The 18,256-nt window shown below is 38.0% G+C and overlaps 1 protein-coding gene across 5 annotated transcripts in view; it reads left to right on the forward strand.

The window, feature by feature from the left end:
• LOC126293196 (neurexin-4) overlaps positions 1 to 18,256 on the forward strand; it is a 153,325-nt gene that overhangs the window by 5,037 nt on the left and 130,032 nt on the right. For 2 of the 5 annotated variants that reach the window (XM_049986318.1, XM_049986320.1), the window contains exon 3: positions 5,787 to 5,983. The exons of 1 other annotated variant lie outside the window; for it this stretch is intronic. In XM_049986318.1, coding sequence (XP_049842275.1) covers positions 5,787 to 5,983 — 197 coding nt within the window. Of the gene's footprint in view, positions 1 to 5,786; positions 5,984 to 17,977; positions 18,178 to 18,256 lie in introns of all 5 variants that reach the window. 2 more of the 5 variants (XM_049986317.1, XM_049986319.1) reach the window with 1 other exon arrangement.

An 18,256-nucleotide genomic window follows, 5' to 3' on the forward strand; every position in this document is an offset into this window, starting at 1 on the left:
TGTTCTTTCTTACATAAACAGCAATACTCACACAAGTGTTTCCACAAAGAAGTTACTACAGTTTTAATTATTTAATACACCACTCATCATTGTGTTAGTACGCTACAGAAACACTAAAAATAACAAGTACTAAAGCTACTTCCAGTTAATAAGTGTGTTCTGTAGTTGATTTACGCAACACAATTCTAAATCTGCAGGAATGAGAAAGTAAATGAATAGCAGTTTGAAAGATGCTGATAGATTTACGTATACAGGCATTGAGTATAATACAAAATAAATTGAGACTGGTCACTTTCCAGAGAGATAACATTGTCTTCACTGCATTTAATTTTGTGTCAGTTTCAGTTCCTATCATTTCTTGTGCTTCATACATTCAACCTTTGACCTGGTATGAAGATACATTTAGCATTTCAGTAAAGTACCTCACGTTCCAGCTTCGCTGGTAAAACTTGTACACTATCTGATCAAAGTATCTGGACACCCATTAGTGGACATTAATATGCTACATCTCCACTCTTCATCTTTATGACGTCGTGAACTCTGCTGGTGACACGGCGGATAAGCTATTTGAATGTCTGCGGAGAAATGGCAACCCATTTTTCCTCGAGAGCCAAAACCAGAGAAGGCAGTGATGTTGGACACTTGGATTAGGAGTGATGTCAGTATTGTAACTCATTCCAAAGGTTTTCATTGGGTTCAGGTTGGAACTCTGGGCAGGCCAGTACATTTCAGGAATGTTTTTGTAAACTATTGCCTCACAGATGTTGCTTTATGACAGGGAGCATTTTCACGATGACACAACCAGTCATCGCCTCGAAACTATTCCTCCGCTGTAAGATGTGTTTGTACCTTTATCCTTCTGCTGTTAGCGTTTTATTTAGTGTACTAGAAAGACCGCACCCTAACTGTGAGAAACCCCAATGTTGTAACACCATCTCCTCTGTATTTCACTGTTGGCCCTGCACACAATGGCAGGTAAAACTTTCCAGACATTCGCCAAATCCGAACCATTTCGTTGAATTACCACAGAGTGTAGAGTAGTTCATCTCTCCAAATAACTCATTTCCAGTCACCCACTATCCACTGCTGTCACTCTTTACTCCACCACGAGCATCACTTAACATTGTCTACAGAATGTGCAGTTTGTGAGGGGCTGCTTGCCCATTGTACCCCATTCCTTTTAACTACTGGCACATGGTCATTGTGCTGTAGCTGGGCTGATTCTAACACTTATGGAACTCCCATGTTAGTTCTTCTGCCAATTTAATTTGTGTACAACAATCCTCCATAACGTTAGACAGTCTGTGTCTGGTAGTATGTGTGGTCTGTCTTGTCTTGGTTTAGCCACAGTTTTCCTTCACATTTTCTGTTCCGATCACATCCCCTGCAGTCGACTCGGATGGGCTCAGAAAGGTTTAAGTGTCACTGACGGATTCGTTTCATCCAGTGACTACTCAGTGTTCAAAATCACTGAGCTCTCCTGACCGATCCATTCTGCTGTCATAGCTTCTCTGCTTACAACCTAGTACTCACCACCTTCTTTTACACTGCCTAGTCCACCTCTCGTGATGTCTAATGGTCAGTTCCACAATACTTGGGGATACCTAGGCACTTGATCAAATAGTGTATGTGATGGCACTGCCATGACGTCGGTGCTCATATTTAGGCAGTATCTTCTGCAACATAGAACATTTGTAGCTCACAGCTTTATGTGTAATAATAGAACAATGTTCAGGAGTGGAGGGCAGTGGACTCCATATGGAAAAGGAGAGGGGACAATTGTTATGATTCGATTATCATCTGGACAACATAAAGTTACATAATTGTGTGTAATCTTGTACACATTGAAATCAAAAGTATTGCAGTAAAATAGCAAGCTGCTATGGAATCCAAAACAAAATGCTGCAACTATTGATAAAGTGGAGATGGGCAGCATTGTTTTGTTGTGGCTCCTCGAGTCACGCGCTGCATTACTGTGACATGGAGATTTCCGTGTGCACTTGGAATGCAGACATGTATCTGCAGACAGACAGAAGATTCACCTTGTAAAGGTGCATCCACATGATGCCTTTTTCTGTTCAACTTTGCACAACCACTTACATTTCCAACACTGCAACTATGCATGCACGTTTGTGCACATGTAATTTCCTGGATATGGAGGCCATACATATACTGCGTCACTTCCCAGATTAATTGCAAATCTCTGACACTAATTAGCAGACGACAGGTAGGGGGGGGGGGGGGCATGTGTGTTTCATTGTGCAGTGTGTTGAGGTTGTGGTATAAGGTCATTTTTGTGTATAAATGTCAGTTTACTCCTAATAATTTATAAGTGATGAGATTTGCTGCCCTTGGTGTCAAGTACAATAAGTCTCCGATTATATCATTACAACACACAAGACAGGTCTCAAAGTAAGAAAATGGACGAGGAGAAGCCTACAAGTTTGTGAAAAGTGCATACGAAAATTTCAGATATTCATGTTATGGTGACTTAATAGCATAGCAGTTGAGGAGTCTAATGTTAGAACATAAGAAAATATGAGGTTGGTGGAACTCTTCAACAAACAAATAGAAACTGAAATGAAGGACTTTGATGATGCAGGATGTACAAAATTGGAAAACACAACCTCCATTCTAGCAGATTCTGGCATGTGTGAATTTGTAGAGTCACGGGGTGTTAATCTACATATAACCTTTCATGATTACAATTTTGTAAATAACTTTTTTTGTAAAATAAAATACAAATGACACATTGAAAGTTAAATCTTCACATAACGACTAAGAATCTCCCTTAAGGATGTCTCAGTTTCAGAAAAAAATCAGTGAAGTGCTTCATTTTGAAATGTGAAACAGTCCAAACAGGCATACAAGTTGCAGTTACCAGCTAACATAATATTATTGCTAACCTTTTATCACTGCAGTTTTCCAAACAGAAAATGTAAATATATGCTGTGACCACCTCCAGAAATTTGCAGACTAAATGGTGTCATTACTTTGTGCTTCTCATACCTCTGTTTTTTAGATACTTTCTTACCCAATATGGCCTTTGTGTTTCTTTTTCTATTCCGCCACAATAAATGCAGCACAAACTCCCAAACAAAGAAGAACCTTAGACTGGTTGTGCAGCAAGGCAATTTATGGGCACAAAAAAGCCCATGCATATGTGCATTCGTTCCATAAATTGTTGAGCATGCACGTGTGTGCGTGAGTTCATGAGGAAAGAGGCATCGTGAGAATGTACCTTTACTTTGTTTTCGAGATGATAAATCTTTGTGACTTTTCCTTGTTTGTACTCCAGTGTTCCATACTCCATTGTACTTTTGTACGGGTAATTTTTACAGATGAAATTTTTAAAGTGGGGGACAGTTTTTAAAAATAGTAGTTCCCTTTGTCCAGAAAGTACATACCTCATACAGAATTTTTAGAAAATTGCAAGAAGACAGAACAGCTGCTTAGGACCTTTTGGAAGTGCCAATCCTAATACTATCAATACACACTTGAAAGTAGAACATGTTAATTTTAGCTTTGATAACTTCTATGTTCCTTTTCTAGGAGAGAAGAGGGATTATTTATGGGTGGTTTGTGAGATGAGAGGAGAAAATCTACCCAGAAGGGGATTACACATACTCATAGTACCGATTTTGTTCAGATGTATGGTAGATGCAGGGCTTAGCCAGGAATGAAAGTGACAGAAGTCGAAGCTCCAGATAGCCAAATATTTAGGAAATAAATAGCATTTTTGGCATATGTAGGGTGAGGCATTAGCCATGTACATTATAGTTTAGTTTCCAGACAGCACTTGATGCGGTAGAAAGAGTGTAGAATGGTAATCCAAGGGTCATTGAGTCCAGACCTTATATGAAATTTTTTTATTATTTTCAATTTTTATGTTACTACACTGCAAATAAGCCAAAAATGCACAATATATTATATTTATTAATATATATGTAAAGACATGAAAGGGAAAGGCAAAAGAAATTTTGGGATTGCAAATAATTTCCAAGAAAGGGTTGTACTTAACAGCTTCCTTGAGGACTCTGCAAATAATTTTCCAAAAAGGGATAGTAATTAAAGCATACAAGACTTCACATTCCATTAATTTAATTTTGACCTCTGAGCAACTCTTGGCAGCTGCACACTGTTTTAAAGATAAATATCACACTGGTATGTGTAAATCATCAACTGTAAGAGTATCTAATGATACATGTAAAGTTTTCATGTATGCTTTGTAATCCTTTCCTTAAAATTTATATGCAATTTGAAATTTGCGTTTGGATTTGTCTGTATATGCATTCAACACACTGAATACACTTCCTACTCACCCTCTCTGTGTCCACCTCTGTCTCCCTTTCTGTGTACAATTCGTCATCCCATCTCTGTGAATCTCCTCCCCATTCTCTCTCTCTCTCTCTCTCTCTCTCTCTCTCTCTCTCTCTCTCTCTCCCTCCCCTTCTCTCTCCCTCCCTCTCCATCTCCCTCCCTCTTCTCCCTCCCTCTCTTTGTCCATTTCCTCCTGCCCCTCCTTCTGCACACTTTCTTCTCCCTCTCTCTTACCATCTCTGCCTCCAACTCTACCTATTGTACCTGCCCACTGTACCTCTTCATCTCCCAACTGCTTCATGCATTTCCCCTTCCTCTCCTCTGTCCATTTCCTTCTTCCCTTTGCTGTGTCCAGCCCCCCCCACCCACCCACCCCTCCAAATCCATCTCAACCTGTCCCCAGCCATGCTTAGCAACAAGTGTAGCCCATGCAGTATTGCTCAATAAAACAGGCTGATATTATTCTCACAGTGCACGTCACACAGTCCTGTCATACATCAGTGACTTGAAAATCATTTATTTGCCCCTAAGATACAGGCCACCATGCAGAGCAGACCAGTGATACTCTAACACATCATGCCTGTCCTGCAGTGTATACTACATGTCTGGGGTTAGGAAAACCATTTCTTGCCCCGACATGTAGGCTGACCTTCAAAGCAGTTTGATTTGGCAGGTTGTTACTGTTCTGTCATGCAGGGCAATCTATATGCCAGAAGATTGAAAAACATGTATTTGCCCATATCTGCACACCTATTGGAGCTAGGAGGTTATAAACCACAGAGTGCTGATACCGTGACGCCTGATGTTTGTCTGCCAAATTTGGTTGAAATTGATTGAGCGGGTTTGGGAGGAGATCCCATATGTGCGCGCACACCCACACAAAATAGTTCATTTGCAGCATAAGTAATATAAAAATTGGAAATTTAAAAAAAAATCTAATCTTTCCACAGATGGACTCGTCATCACAAACTTCGGATTACTGTTCTGTACTATTTTTCTTTGTGCCAACCACTGCCTGGAAACTACACCAACATAAATGGCTTGTGTCTCGTCTGAGCCACGCCAAAGTTGCTTGATCATCTGCGTACCCACTTCTGTCACTTTGTATTTCATTAAGCATGGCATGCACCAAAAGATTTGACAAAACCATTGGTGACTAGCAGGCACAGCCACCTCATGAGTAAAATACTTATACTTATTCCCCTTGCCTGTGGAAGTCCATTGTGCATCTCTTTGTCTTATGTCTACGGTGCTACAGGTGATAAATGTTAAACTGAAAGACAATGGCAACGACACACACACACACACACACACACACACACACACACACACACGCGAGGGTAAGAAAGGTGTATAAGATACCAAGTTATTTAATGCACAAAATTGGTTGCTTCGTAAGATCAAGGCAATTAGCTCAGCACTAGGTGTGTGTTCAGAGAATGTGTAGTAATGTAGTGGCACACCAGGAGCCAACGCATGGACGGCCTCCAGCTCGGACTACGACCAGTTCCTGACCGTCGACTTGGGCTACACTTACAACATAACTGGAATTGCAACTCGGGGCCGTCCACATTCGTCTGAGTACGTGCAAGAGTATGCTGTTCAGTATGGCATGAATGGACTTGACTTTTCTTACTTCAAGGAACCAGGAGGAGAGATAAAGGTCTGTATTTCACTGTGACGTATGCCGCACTGTTTGAGGACGTGTTGTTGCTATTTGGGGTATAGAATACATTTGACTGTGCTTGGAGCAGAAGCCTAATTAGAGCATGTTGTGATAATTGTCAAATGAAATTAAATGGTTTGATAGGAGTGAATACAAATATTTTGTCCTCCATCAGGAATCTTGTAATACATTTTATAAAACAACAATTCTTTCAGCTTCAGTTGTGACTGGAAAGACTTTGAAAATTCAGGTTTACTGTGTGATCAAAATTGGCCAACTCACAGGAAAATTTTTGGAATTAGATCACCTTTATTAAGTAATTGTTTTTAGATAAACTTTTCAAAATGTGTGAGTGTTGGTTCTGTGAGATTACAAAAACCATTTAGTCACTTATTGCTGATAAATCACAATAAGTGCAGAGGGCATTACCATATCACCTTATCCTGTTTATTTTTTATACTCTAAGTAATTACCTGGCAAAGCAAACTGATGACCTGGCCGGGACAGCAGCAATATAATGTTTATGTCCAAGAAGTGGACTAGGGGTGGGGCTAATAGCAGTGTATAGCTCAGTATCCTTGCTATTGGAGTGCTCACATTACTACAATATGCCATTGCTTGGATACCACAACAAATACACTAACTGGCAATTTTGTTTGATAGTACGTGCCCACTTTCACTTTGAGAGAATTTATTTACAGTGCAATGTATTTGAATAAACCACTGGCCACTTTTAATTTCGATGTTTCACTTTTTTAAAAAAAAATCATTTTGGGAGAGTTGGAGGTTTCCTCCTTCTTGTTCAAAATAATGCAGAAATTGCTGTCTGATAACACATTCATCCATATTGTCAGTGGGATATTTATTGTGTACACATTGCCCCCTCTTCGCCCCTTTTCTTTAAAATAAAGTACACTCAATTTGGTGTCAATTCCCCCCACTGTTCCTCTGGTGTTTTGCACACCTGATATTTGTATACCTGAAGAACAAGGAAATTTCACCTACATAGCATTTGCTGTTATGGACATTATTGCTAGAAAATGTAACTGGTCACTTAGTGAAGCTTGATGCATAAATATGTAAGAAAGGGCTATAAACATGGTATGCACACAGTATCATATGCATACACAGAACCTTATTGTGTGTATGCTACAGCCTGCTCAACTACTTCTTTGGTCCTTAACTTTCAGTTTGTGTTCTAACATCACCGTGAGGAGAGGGGTTGAGGGCATTAACTTCATTTGCAAATATATAGTCTTGCAATGATACAAATTAAGAAAATCATCTTGGAGGCTTCTAGCTGCATCATGTCCTTAAATTCTCTTAAGTGCTTAGACAATGTCAAGTGGTAGCATACTGCTATGTAGTTGACAGTCTCATCCTTACTTAAACTCTTGATGCTGGCAGGCTATTCTCTGGTGCTACATCCATTGCGAAATAAGATTGCACTGTGCAACCACTGCAGCTGATTCTGTCTAACAGTTACTGCACCCTACACTGAACTGAGTTGCAGGCTGCAGTTTTTATTGTGGGTATTTTCTGAGACTTTAATTTCAGGAGCTGCTTTTATCATAATCTCACAAATCATTTGTCATTGTAGTAGAAGATGTCACCTTATACACTTCCCAATCCATTTACTAAAGATGTTCTGAGAAAAAAAAAACATCCCTGAAAAACATAGCAAGAAGCTTTTGTTTTTGTCATTTTGTCGCCTAGTGATGGAGAAGAGAGACAACATTACCCAAATCACTCAGTCCTCCAACGAAAATACGACGCTTCATCAAACAATGTAAGATTTACGAGGGCATGCTGGAAAGTAAGGCCTCAATTTTTGTGTGTGTGAAAACCGTTACAGTTATTTAAATAAAACAAAAATTATTAACATTCTACATCTTTATCCTTCATGTCTACATACTCTTTTCTCAGTATAGTTACCAAGGCGACGAACACATTTCTTCTAACAAGAGGCCAGTTTATTGGCACTGTTGAATGTTTAACTTTATCAATGGAACCACAGTCTCACCTCTGGTTGCACTGCTTCATCACTGTCAGAGTGAAGTTCTTAAAGGTGTTTTTTAAGTTTTAGAACCTGATTCTATTGAGTCTCGTCAGTTTCTGTACGTGCTCGTCCACTCTGAGCCTTGTCACATATGCCGGGGTTAGTACCACAGTTTCCTTTATTACGAGCACAAAGAACCCTTTACCACACATTACTGATGTCAATACAATCATCCCCATACATAGCTTCTATTCTTCAATGGATTTCAGTTGGAGGCTCGTTTCTGTGGCCAGAAACTTGAGATTACAGCATGGTGTTTCTCACACACTAATATAGTTACATGAATCACTGCTATGTTAAACATTGCAATTCGGAGCCCTTTAATGGGAGAGGGTTGCAGCATGTGTCAGTGAAGTGGGAACATCAATCGAGTAATATTATTGTGGAAAGGAAAGTTGCTACTCACCATATAGTGGAGGTGCTGAGTCACAGATAGGCACAATGAAAAGACTGTCACAAATACAGCTTTCGGTCAGTAACGCCTTCATCAAAATTAGATGACAAAAAACACGTGTACACACACACGCACGCACGCGTGAGCACGCGCACGCAAATGCAACTCAAACATTCGTGACTGCAGTCTAAGGCAGCCGAATAATATGCGTGACATGTAAGAGGTCAACTGATGTTGGAAGAGAATGCACATGCATTACTTTTGAGGGTACTATTATATTGGCCAGACAGTGTACACTGCAGAGCACTGCTGATTCAAAACATTATACCAGTTGACACCTATCCTGTCTTGAGAAGTTAGCTGTGGGAAACACACTTCAGAAAATGAACTTGGATTGTATTTTAATACCTCTGCCATTAACAGGACAAACAGTTTATGAGTTGCCATATTAAAAGAAGTGACTGAAAGAGAAAATCTCAGAAAGCAACCTGTAAAAAACAGTGACCTACAACTTAGTACAGGGTGGGAGCTAGGTATCGTGAGAGGGGAGTGAATGCACCAGACTCATTGCTTTATCTGGTGATAAACTGTTAATCGTTGATGTCATAGCCAAAAGAAGCAGGATGTTCATATAATTCTCTCTCTCTCTCTCTCTCTCTCTCTCTCTCTCTCTCTCTCTCTCTCTCTCTCTGTCTCTGTGTGTGTGTGTGTGTGTGTGTGTGTGTGTGTGTGTGTGTGTGTGTAGGGGCGTCATTAAATGCATATTATGTGACGGGTCCGTGCAATACCTAGGTTGCCACTGTTCAGGCTCTTAGTTTTCCCATGGGTTAGTACTTTTCAAGTCTCTTTGATGATGGAGTGTCAGTTTACAGACTGTGAAATGCATCCATTTTTAGGGATGGCCTCAAATTTGTTTCGATGAATCATAGCAGAATGACTACTAAGTAATAGGCTATAGCACCACCACCACCACCACCTACATCCATGTAATATGTTGGAAGAAGAGATTCTGCCGATATTAAAGAGTTTTAAAATAATAGGTTTTCTTGCACAAAACATGTTTCACATTCTCCTGGATAATACATAAATAAGTCAGATTGTTATTAACTGCAACAGTTAGGATAGACATTAACTATTGCAGTTCACTTCTTATTGAGGATTCCTATTTTGTAGTCGAAAAATATACAGTAATCAATACTTAATTGAGTGTTCCTGATAATTTTTTATGTGTATCTGTGTTATACCAACTGTAGACACCTTGGTGTGAATAAATTTTTGTAGCTGTTCAGCTGTTCACTGTATTTTTTTCAAATAATTTAACCTGTAGCCATGGAGCTCAAACATGGTTATCATGGATAAATTAATTTTGTTTCTGCAGTTCATTGAGGAAATACGTGAAGTGCATTTACTAACAGAAGCCGTAGTTATTTTCTTTTTCTGCCAAAATACTTAATTAGTTTAAAAGTGTACATTATGTATAGATGTCATACATATAACTGATAAGTGTGGCTTGGGGTTCAGTGGGTAGGTAAGTAACATTGCAAATCCAAAGGCCTGCGGCTCCATCAGTGACCGATCCTGGGATTTTTGAGCATCACCTCTGATGGTGTTTCATTAATGTGAAAAATGCCAACTTCCACTGAGAATTGGTGTGAAATTTAAACTCGGTTCTCCCAACAACTGACATGGTTTGTTGGTTTGGAGGTTGGATGAAGCGAAGAGCATACCACTCATAGTAAAACACCACATTGTGGTAACCAACCATCGGGTTGAGGATGTAGCGACTTCACTTAATTTCATAAATTCTTTCACTTTAGACATGAAGATGTGGCGACTGACTATCTCTTGACTTCCCTGAAAGCTTTAAGTTGCAGTTGAGAAGAATAATGTTCAAATCTCTGTACAGTTTTCCTGATTAATATGTCCTGTGGTTTCCATAAATCAATTTAAACAAATGCTAGCAAGGGTTGTTCAAGAAGGCTATAGAAAATTTATGCCTATTTTTTTGTGAAGCTGGCCTAATAAGAGAAAGCATTTGACAATAGACACATGCTCTTTTCAAGGAATGTCTTGGAAAGTGAACAGATCGTAATGAGGCTTTTGCTCCTTGCAGACAAATGAATACGAGAATAAACAAACATGAAAGATTCCAGCTTGCCAGTGGGTGAAAGAGTGGCAAGTGAGTTCTGGGAAAAGTGTCCTAAGGCATTTGGAGTTTTGTTTATCGTTGTGTCATAAAGGTAAGTCTCTTTCCTCAGGAAATGAGAAGGGGAGAAACAACTGCATCAGATGTAGTATGGAACCTTGAAAAGTTATCTTTTTGCAGGACCTGATAATATGTGATAGTTGAAATTTAAACATGTTGAAGTTGTGAGTTTGTCCATGACATACTTTGGTGGAAATCTTTTGACTCAGTGGTGTGACTTGATTGTATGGTGTTGATTCTGCACTTAATGTATATCTCCAAGACAGTGACTTTGGCTCTAAATGTCTGAGGAGGATTCACTTTCTAGAACTGCTTTTTTTCCCCATGAAGAGCTACTCTTTCACTCGCTGCTGAACAGATGCCATTGATTATTGTTATTGCTAACATACTATATATTAGGGGACTGATGACCTCTGAAGTTAAGTCCCATAGTGCTTAGAGCTATTTGAACCATTTTTAAACTTACTATATCATTGTTATTTTTGAATTATTTTTTACTGCATATTCATATGTTGCCACATAAGTTCCAACAACATTTAATGGATTATGTGTAAGTGTAATAACTTTAAATTATGTACAGTTTTTGTAAGGTGTTGATAACGGAAACAAAATAAATAGCAGAATGTTTGTATGGTTGGGTGACGGGAAAGGTGTGCTTACTCAATACTTCATTAGTAGTATACAGTGCATGGCTAACGTAGTGTATATTGAGCATTTTGGAGTGAAGAAATGGTGCTTTGTAGAAAAGTAGTTTTTCTTATTTGAGTTGCTTACATTGTTTCTTTGGTGGGATGTATTTGCATTGTGCTGCATGGTGGTTGGCCTTTTAAAAGTTGTTAAGTATTGTCGTTGTAGAATTTGTCCAATAGTGATTGATGTTGACCACTAAGGGGAAGCATTGCAACAAGTGCACAGTCAACTGAGAAGTAAATTGTTACACCATGGTTCAGTGTGAAGTGCTGGGTTATTAAAATTATAAAGCAGTGCACCAGCTACGATTATTTACTACTGTTAAGTGTTGTGGTATAGTTTTATTGGGTATTGATGCGGTTTTATATTAATAAATGGACAGGGAAAAGTAACAGGCCAACTAAAAATGTTTAGCAAATATCTGGTGTGAATTGTTGTAAATCAACACCACTTCCATCATTTTATATACCTGATAATTTTTTTGTGATGGGGATATCTCTGAATTCTTTTTGGTAAATATCGATCTAGTGTCCACTAAAGTTTGCCAATCGAGTTGGCTCGGAATTTTCGATTACCATACACATTTCCAGTGTGAAGCACATTTATGCCAACAAGTAATTTATTGCCTTGAAGAGGATAGATTTTTAGTGTTTACTGAAAAAAAAAACATAATTTTTTTCATTGAAAATGTTTCTTTCATTAAGGATGTACCAAAAGTAATCAGTAGGACACATTTCTGAGAATGAGAATGAAAATTGAATGGTATTGTTAAGAATCACTAGAAAAAGGCTGCATAGGAAAATACACGTGCTGTTGTGTCAAAATGTCATCATGGTGCAAATACATACTCAGAGGAAAAGGAAAATTGGGTGCAGTTTGTGGAACATTTCTTTCTTTTGTGGTTAAAGAAGTTAAATGTGTAGAAGATGGAATTAATACAAAACAGCTTCTCACATCAGCAAATCGCAGAAATCCTTGATGTACTTGAAAACAGTAAAAATAATGCTTTACACACTTGGGAGCAACAGATTTATTTTTTAAAAAATGTTAGAATATGTTTTTAATGACTGGCCTAAAAAGTTCAATAGATTACAATACTGACTGTCCTCAGTGTACTTTATAGAAAAGTAATTACTATGTGTACAGGTTGTGGAAACAGAAAATCACTTAATGCAATCAATAATTCTTGCCCTTTGTATCTTGAGTGTTATTTGTGCAGTTTCTGACTTTCCGGAATGACAGAGGTAACTTGCAATCACTAGAAAGACATGGAAGTGTCAGAGGGTCATAATTGTTAATAAGAGAAAAAAGTTTGGTGGTTTAACTGTGAAGAGACTTTGCATGCTAAGAGAATGGCTGTAGTATGTCAAACTTCATGTGATAACCACAATGAAATAATAGCCGAAGCTAGAGGTTAAACACAAATACAAGCAGTTCTGTTAACTGTCTCTTACTTTTTATTGGAGTAAGGGAGATTTTAAAGTATTATATGCTTAGTTGAGAAGTATTATTATCTGTGGCTGTAGGAGGAGGTAACAGTGAGGAAAGGAAGTGTAAAAACTCTCATTGCCATGGATTGTCAAGAGGTTATAATGAAGATGATGATAACATTTATACCAGTTCATTGGGCACTGTTGTTGTAATGGTTTCCTTTTGGTTTGGGTGTAATGTCAACTGCATGGGATCCCTCATTTTTATTTATTTTAACGCTATCATGCACATTTTTGTGTTACTTAAATTATGAGAAATGTCAACCTGTGATTTGATTTACTAAACAATGTATTTGTCATAACTTTACAATTGTATTCAAAAGAATTGTAAATTTACTTATTTTATTGTATCTGAAAGTGTTGTTAATACTTGAGACACATAAGTAAGTAAGTAAATAAATAAATAAATGAAAAGAACATTAAATGTCATTCTAATTTATTATTTGTGGATAAGGGGTGAAAGAACAGTAAAAGTACTTTTAGTTTTACTTACATTCCTATCATGCTCAAAATATATAAAAAACAATGTGATATGATAATGCTAATTTCATATATTGTATACAAATTTGATTTATAATTAGTCAGACATGACAGCTATTGTTAATGGTGGCATGTAAATGAGTGAAATATGTAGAAGACATTGTAGAGGACATGATGTCTAATTGACAGATGGGGAGAAAGCAGCATTGAGGTATAGCAGCCAAAAAGTTAATGTTTTTTGCATATATATTTACAGAAGTGGCAATACAGTGAGTACTTATCGTCAGATTTCCAGTGATGATTGGCTCACTCTGTTGTCGCTCCCAAATTTCACTCAACTATCACCCCCAAACTTATGTTAAGTGAACAATGAAGGCAATGCTCCATGTTAAGAGTGAGTAGAAACTAAGATCTAGTGAGGAAAAACAATTTAAATCTCATAGGCCTACCCAATATCAAACATTGTGACTGTTTACCTCATGTCCTATCCTTTTCTTCTCCATATTTCTGACTACACTTAGCTCCGATGGCCTGTTTATTTCTAATCCCTAACTCATTTCATATTCATAATATCACCTCTACTGTAGTAGTTTTACCTCCATTTTTCACTAATTCGGGGTAAACATAAAGTCACGATCCATTTCTCCTAACTAATTGATGCATTTACATAATACACATTTATATGAAGATGGTATCTGTTATTTCGGACATGTCCGAAAGAACATATACCCTTTGTGATCTTGCAGCTCTCAGAGAATGAAAATAACAGTGTAATCGAGACCTATAGCTGCTTACAGATATTGATAAATATCAATAGGGACAGTTGAAAATGTGTGCCCCGACTGGGACTCAAACCAGGGATCTCCTGCTTACATAGCAGATGCTCTATCCGTCTCAGCCACTGAGGTCACAGAGGCTAGTGCGACTATGGGAACTTATCTCTGGCATGCTCCTCGTGAGACCCACATTTTCAACTTACTGTGCACACACATTTGTAGTGCCCCTGCCCACATACTCACTACTCGCGGCAGTCTGTCTACCGATTCCCGTAAGAGTTTGGGCAATGTGAGTGCATCCCCACTGAAGAAGATCATTCATTGGTCAGTTAGCCTTATCTATATGGTGATAGTATCTGTTCTGTGACTGTGTTGTTAACTGATAAAATTTTCTTTTTTCATATATTGGTCATACATTGTTTAGGTATCTTATAACTGATTTTCAAACATAACCTCAAATATACTTCAGTCATTCTGGAATGTCATCATGACTAAAGGCAGACAGTACAAATTGCTGCCTCAGTTTTTTGTGAAGAGAAGTCTAGCCTCATTAATTGTGAAGGAAAAGTCTAACAACTTTGTTCCAATGCTTTCATTCTGTAAACAATTTTGTGCAATCCTTTTGAGTAATTTTTACTGCAGCCGTAATAATTTCTATTGAAAACCGTTCTTGGTGCCTTCCGTTCTCCAGGCCATGAATGGTTTTACCCACTTCATCTGTCATTATCTCCAGAATTTTGTTGTTTTTAATGTTTACTGTCTCATATTTTGCTGTTCAAGCAAATTGTTCATTTTGTCTATATCTGTATAATTATATGTAAATATAGCAAAGAAAAATTCATCCGAGAAAACTATTGAATTATGAGACAGAATCACTGTCCAGTACCTTCAGGAGGCAAAACATTTATGGCCAGCAGTTCTGTATGAGATTTGAGAACTCCGAAAGTCTTGGTATTTCAGACCACATGAATTCATGACCACCTCTCTACAAAGTAAGTTCATCTTCAAACCTAATACAGTGAAAATGCTTCAAGTTTCAAAAGTTGTGTATCTTGGGGAGGAGGGGGTCAATTCTTCATTTGTTTCTTCCCTTTTAATCTAATTACAGCCCTCACCATCAGTGCCACCATGATCACTGCAGTTAAGACTTCTAACCCAATATTCACCTTATCGCTGAATTTACTGTTATTATACTGTGTGAGTATGTCCTTAATGATTGGTGTTTGAATTGTATTATTGGCATTGAATAACATATCTAGCATATTTGTTTTGTGTCTTCAAAATTATGAAGCCAGTGCTTGTGTTGGGATTATGTGCCCATGGGATCTCATTTTGTGGAATGTGTAGCTGGAATATTTCAGCTCTGCCACATCCATAACTGTTGATAAAACACATTAATGCTTATGATGTTGCAGTGGACGTTTAATGTGTGTATAAGTCATCACAGTACTGCAGCTATCATGAAATAACAAGTTAGGTCACTTTGAGCCATTGATGTGTTCACACAAACATCATAGTGTAGGCAAAATGATGCCTTAGAGCCAATGACATCTGAAAAGCATTAACCATTTGTAGTCATTGTTTTTATTTCATATATCATCTGCTGGAACCAACACAGTTAATTGATTTTTTGTGGAGAAATATCAGAGAGTTCCTAAACAAGGTGGATTTCTGCCGGCTCCCCCCCCCCCTCCTCCTCCTCCTCCTCCTCTTCCTTTTTCTTCATCCTTTCTTCCTACTCTCCACACTGTTATAAAAGATGTTTGCACTTTCATATGTACCTAAAGTAACAATGCACAATTCATCCAGAACAGTGGTGCTCCAACATTTAGTTTCAGAGCCCAGAAAAATTAAAAAGAATAATAAAAGGAATAGTGTTTAGAAACAGGAAGTACTTCATAAAAGAAATATTACCTACACTTTGAGTGAAACTGTTTTGATGTTATTTAATGGTTTAGCGAGTTACAGACACATAAGCTTGAATGCAGTATTGTCAAGGATTTAAGAAATTGGCATTTGTTATTTAAATTTTTGTAATGTGGTAGTTTGAAGTTCTGTGGTGCTATTTATTCCTCTAACCAGATGTGTAATGGTGTAGTTTTTATTGTTTAGTTAGATGCAGTACATTGGTGTGAAAGAACTAGTGTATAATAAAGCATTAAAAACAAATCAACAAATGTTATTTCAGACAAGAAATAATTGTCTTCGCCAGAATAGAAATAGAAAGATAAAAAACTTATCAAATCGTGGTAGAATATTGGATATGTACAAAACTTGACAGATCTTACAGATTTTGGAGACTGGTGTTGATTTGTGTGGCAAACAATGGGAATGTATCAGAAATAAAATAGGTTTCAGGGATTAGGTCATGACCCACCCCATGCTCAGAGTAAAATAACTAAGACACAAATTTCCACCTGCAGTTATATCTTTCCTATCGTATGCCATGTTTGCAAGGCAAACAGGGAGAACCACTTAATGCATACCTGTGTGCTGTTACAGCTGTTAAACAAGATGTTTCTGGGTGTGTGTATTGATGATCAACTGAATGGGAAGAAACACACCGAGGATCAGCTCAAACAATGAGATTCAGCTATTTATGCTAGTAGGGTTATTGCAAATTTTGGTGATAAATGTATTAGTAAATTAGCCTACTACACCTATTTTCATTCACTTAGTTCATATGGCATCATATTTTATGATAATTCATCATTAAGAGTGTGTAATCAGAATAATAGCTGGAGCACACCCAAGATCATACATTTATTTAAGGAAATCAGGATATTCACAGTACCTTTGCAATACATATATCCGCTTATGAAATTTGTTATTGATAACCCATCCCAGGTCAAAAATAATAGTGAAGTGCATAGCTAAAAAACTAGAAGAATGGATGATCTTCACTATTCTGGGTTAAATCTGTCTGGCACAGAAAGGAGTGAATTATGCTGCCACAGAAATCTTTGGTCATTTGCGAAAAAGCATTAAAATTCTGACAGATAGCTGACCATCATTTAAAAACCAATTAAAAGAATATCTGAATCTCAGAAGCCTAGATGAATTTTTCGATATGAACTAGTAACTGCCTAAAAAGTAAAATAAAAATATTAATTATATTGTTTGAAGAAAACTTATGTTAAACTGACACATTCCACATCATTACGAAATGTTGTATTCATGATCTATGGAACAAGTATTAATGAAATGTAATTTGGGGGGGGGGGGGGGGGTAGTGTGTGTGTTTCTTGACTAATGATGCAATTGCAGCAACAAATGTGATTTCAGATATGGAAAAATTATAACAGGCGTATTTCTCTCGTCATCACTCCTGATATTACTTTCCCTTATCTCCTGTCTGGCTGCCTACCTTATTTCCCATTTTTAATTTATACATTTATCAAATATCCAGTTTTACTCACAATTTTATCAGTTACCTTTTCTACTAATCTCTCTCACTTCGTTCATTGTTTTGATGACCGTTTTGCTAATTCCTCATAAACTGTTGTTGGGTTTTCTCTCCTTTCTGCCAAAGAAAACCGATTTACCTAAGGAAATGAATCTGTCAGCTGGTATATATGTTACTCAGATCTGCTGCTTTCTGATAAGTAGACAACATTGAATGGGTTGGAAGGGAGTGGTTTAATTTTAGACTATTGGTTTCTTTACAGAATATCTTTCAGTAATTCATTATACAACTATAAGGCATTAAAGAGGATTATAAAAGTAAGGATAGGAGTTGCATTGGAAAAGGTAAGGTGTCAGAAGGGAACACCGAAGCTGTTAACCCACGATATTTGAATGGACCTGTCGAGTTTTCCTACTTGCTTGTAGCTATGTGCGAACCATTTCTCCGTCCCTCATGCGCATGCCGTCCGGCTACGACTTCCCTCACACAGGTCCCGGTAGCTGGAGCCCAGCGACAAACACGTACACTGAGTCGCTGAGTATCGACCTGCGCAGCAGGTGGCAGGTGCAGGCCATCGAAACCCAGGGCCGGGCAGGCACACGCAACGACTTCGTCGAGGAGTTCCTCGTCCAGTATTCGGACGATGGCGAAACGTGGAGGACGTACACTGACGAGACGGGAGAGCCGCAGGTGAACATGTGTTGTGTGACGTCCCAGACTGTTGTCGTTACACTGCCACTAGTGTGAAGGTCGCGCGTCGTTGGCGACG

The sequence above is a fragment of the Schistocerca gregaria genome, chromosome 10 (assembly GCF_023897955.1).
Source record: "Schistocerca gregaria isolate iqSchGreg1 chromosome 10, iqSchGreg1.2, whole genome shotgun sequence".
Classification (NCBI taxonomy): Eukaryota; Metazoa; Arthropoda; class Insecta; order Orthoptera; family Acrididae; genus Schistocerca; species Schistocerca gregaria.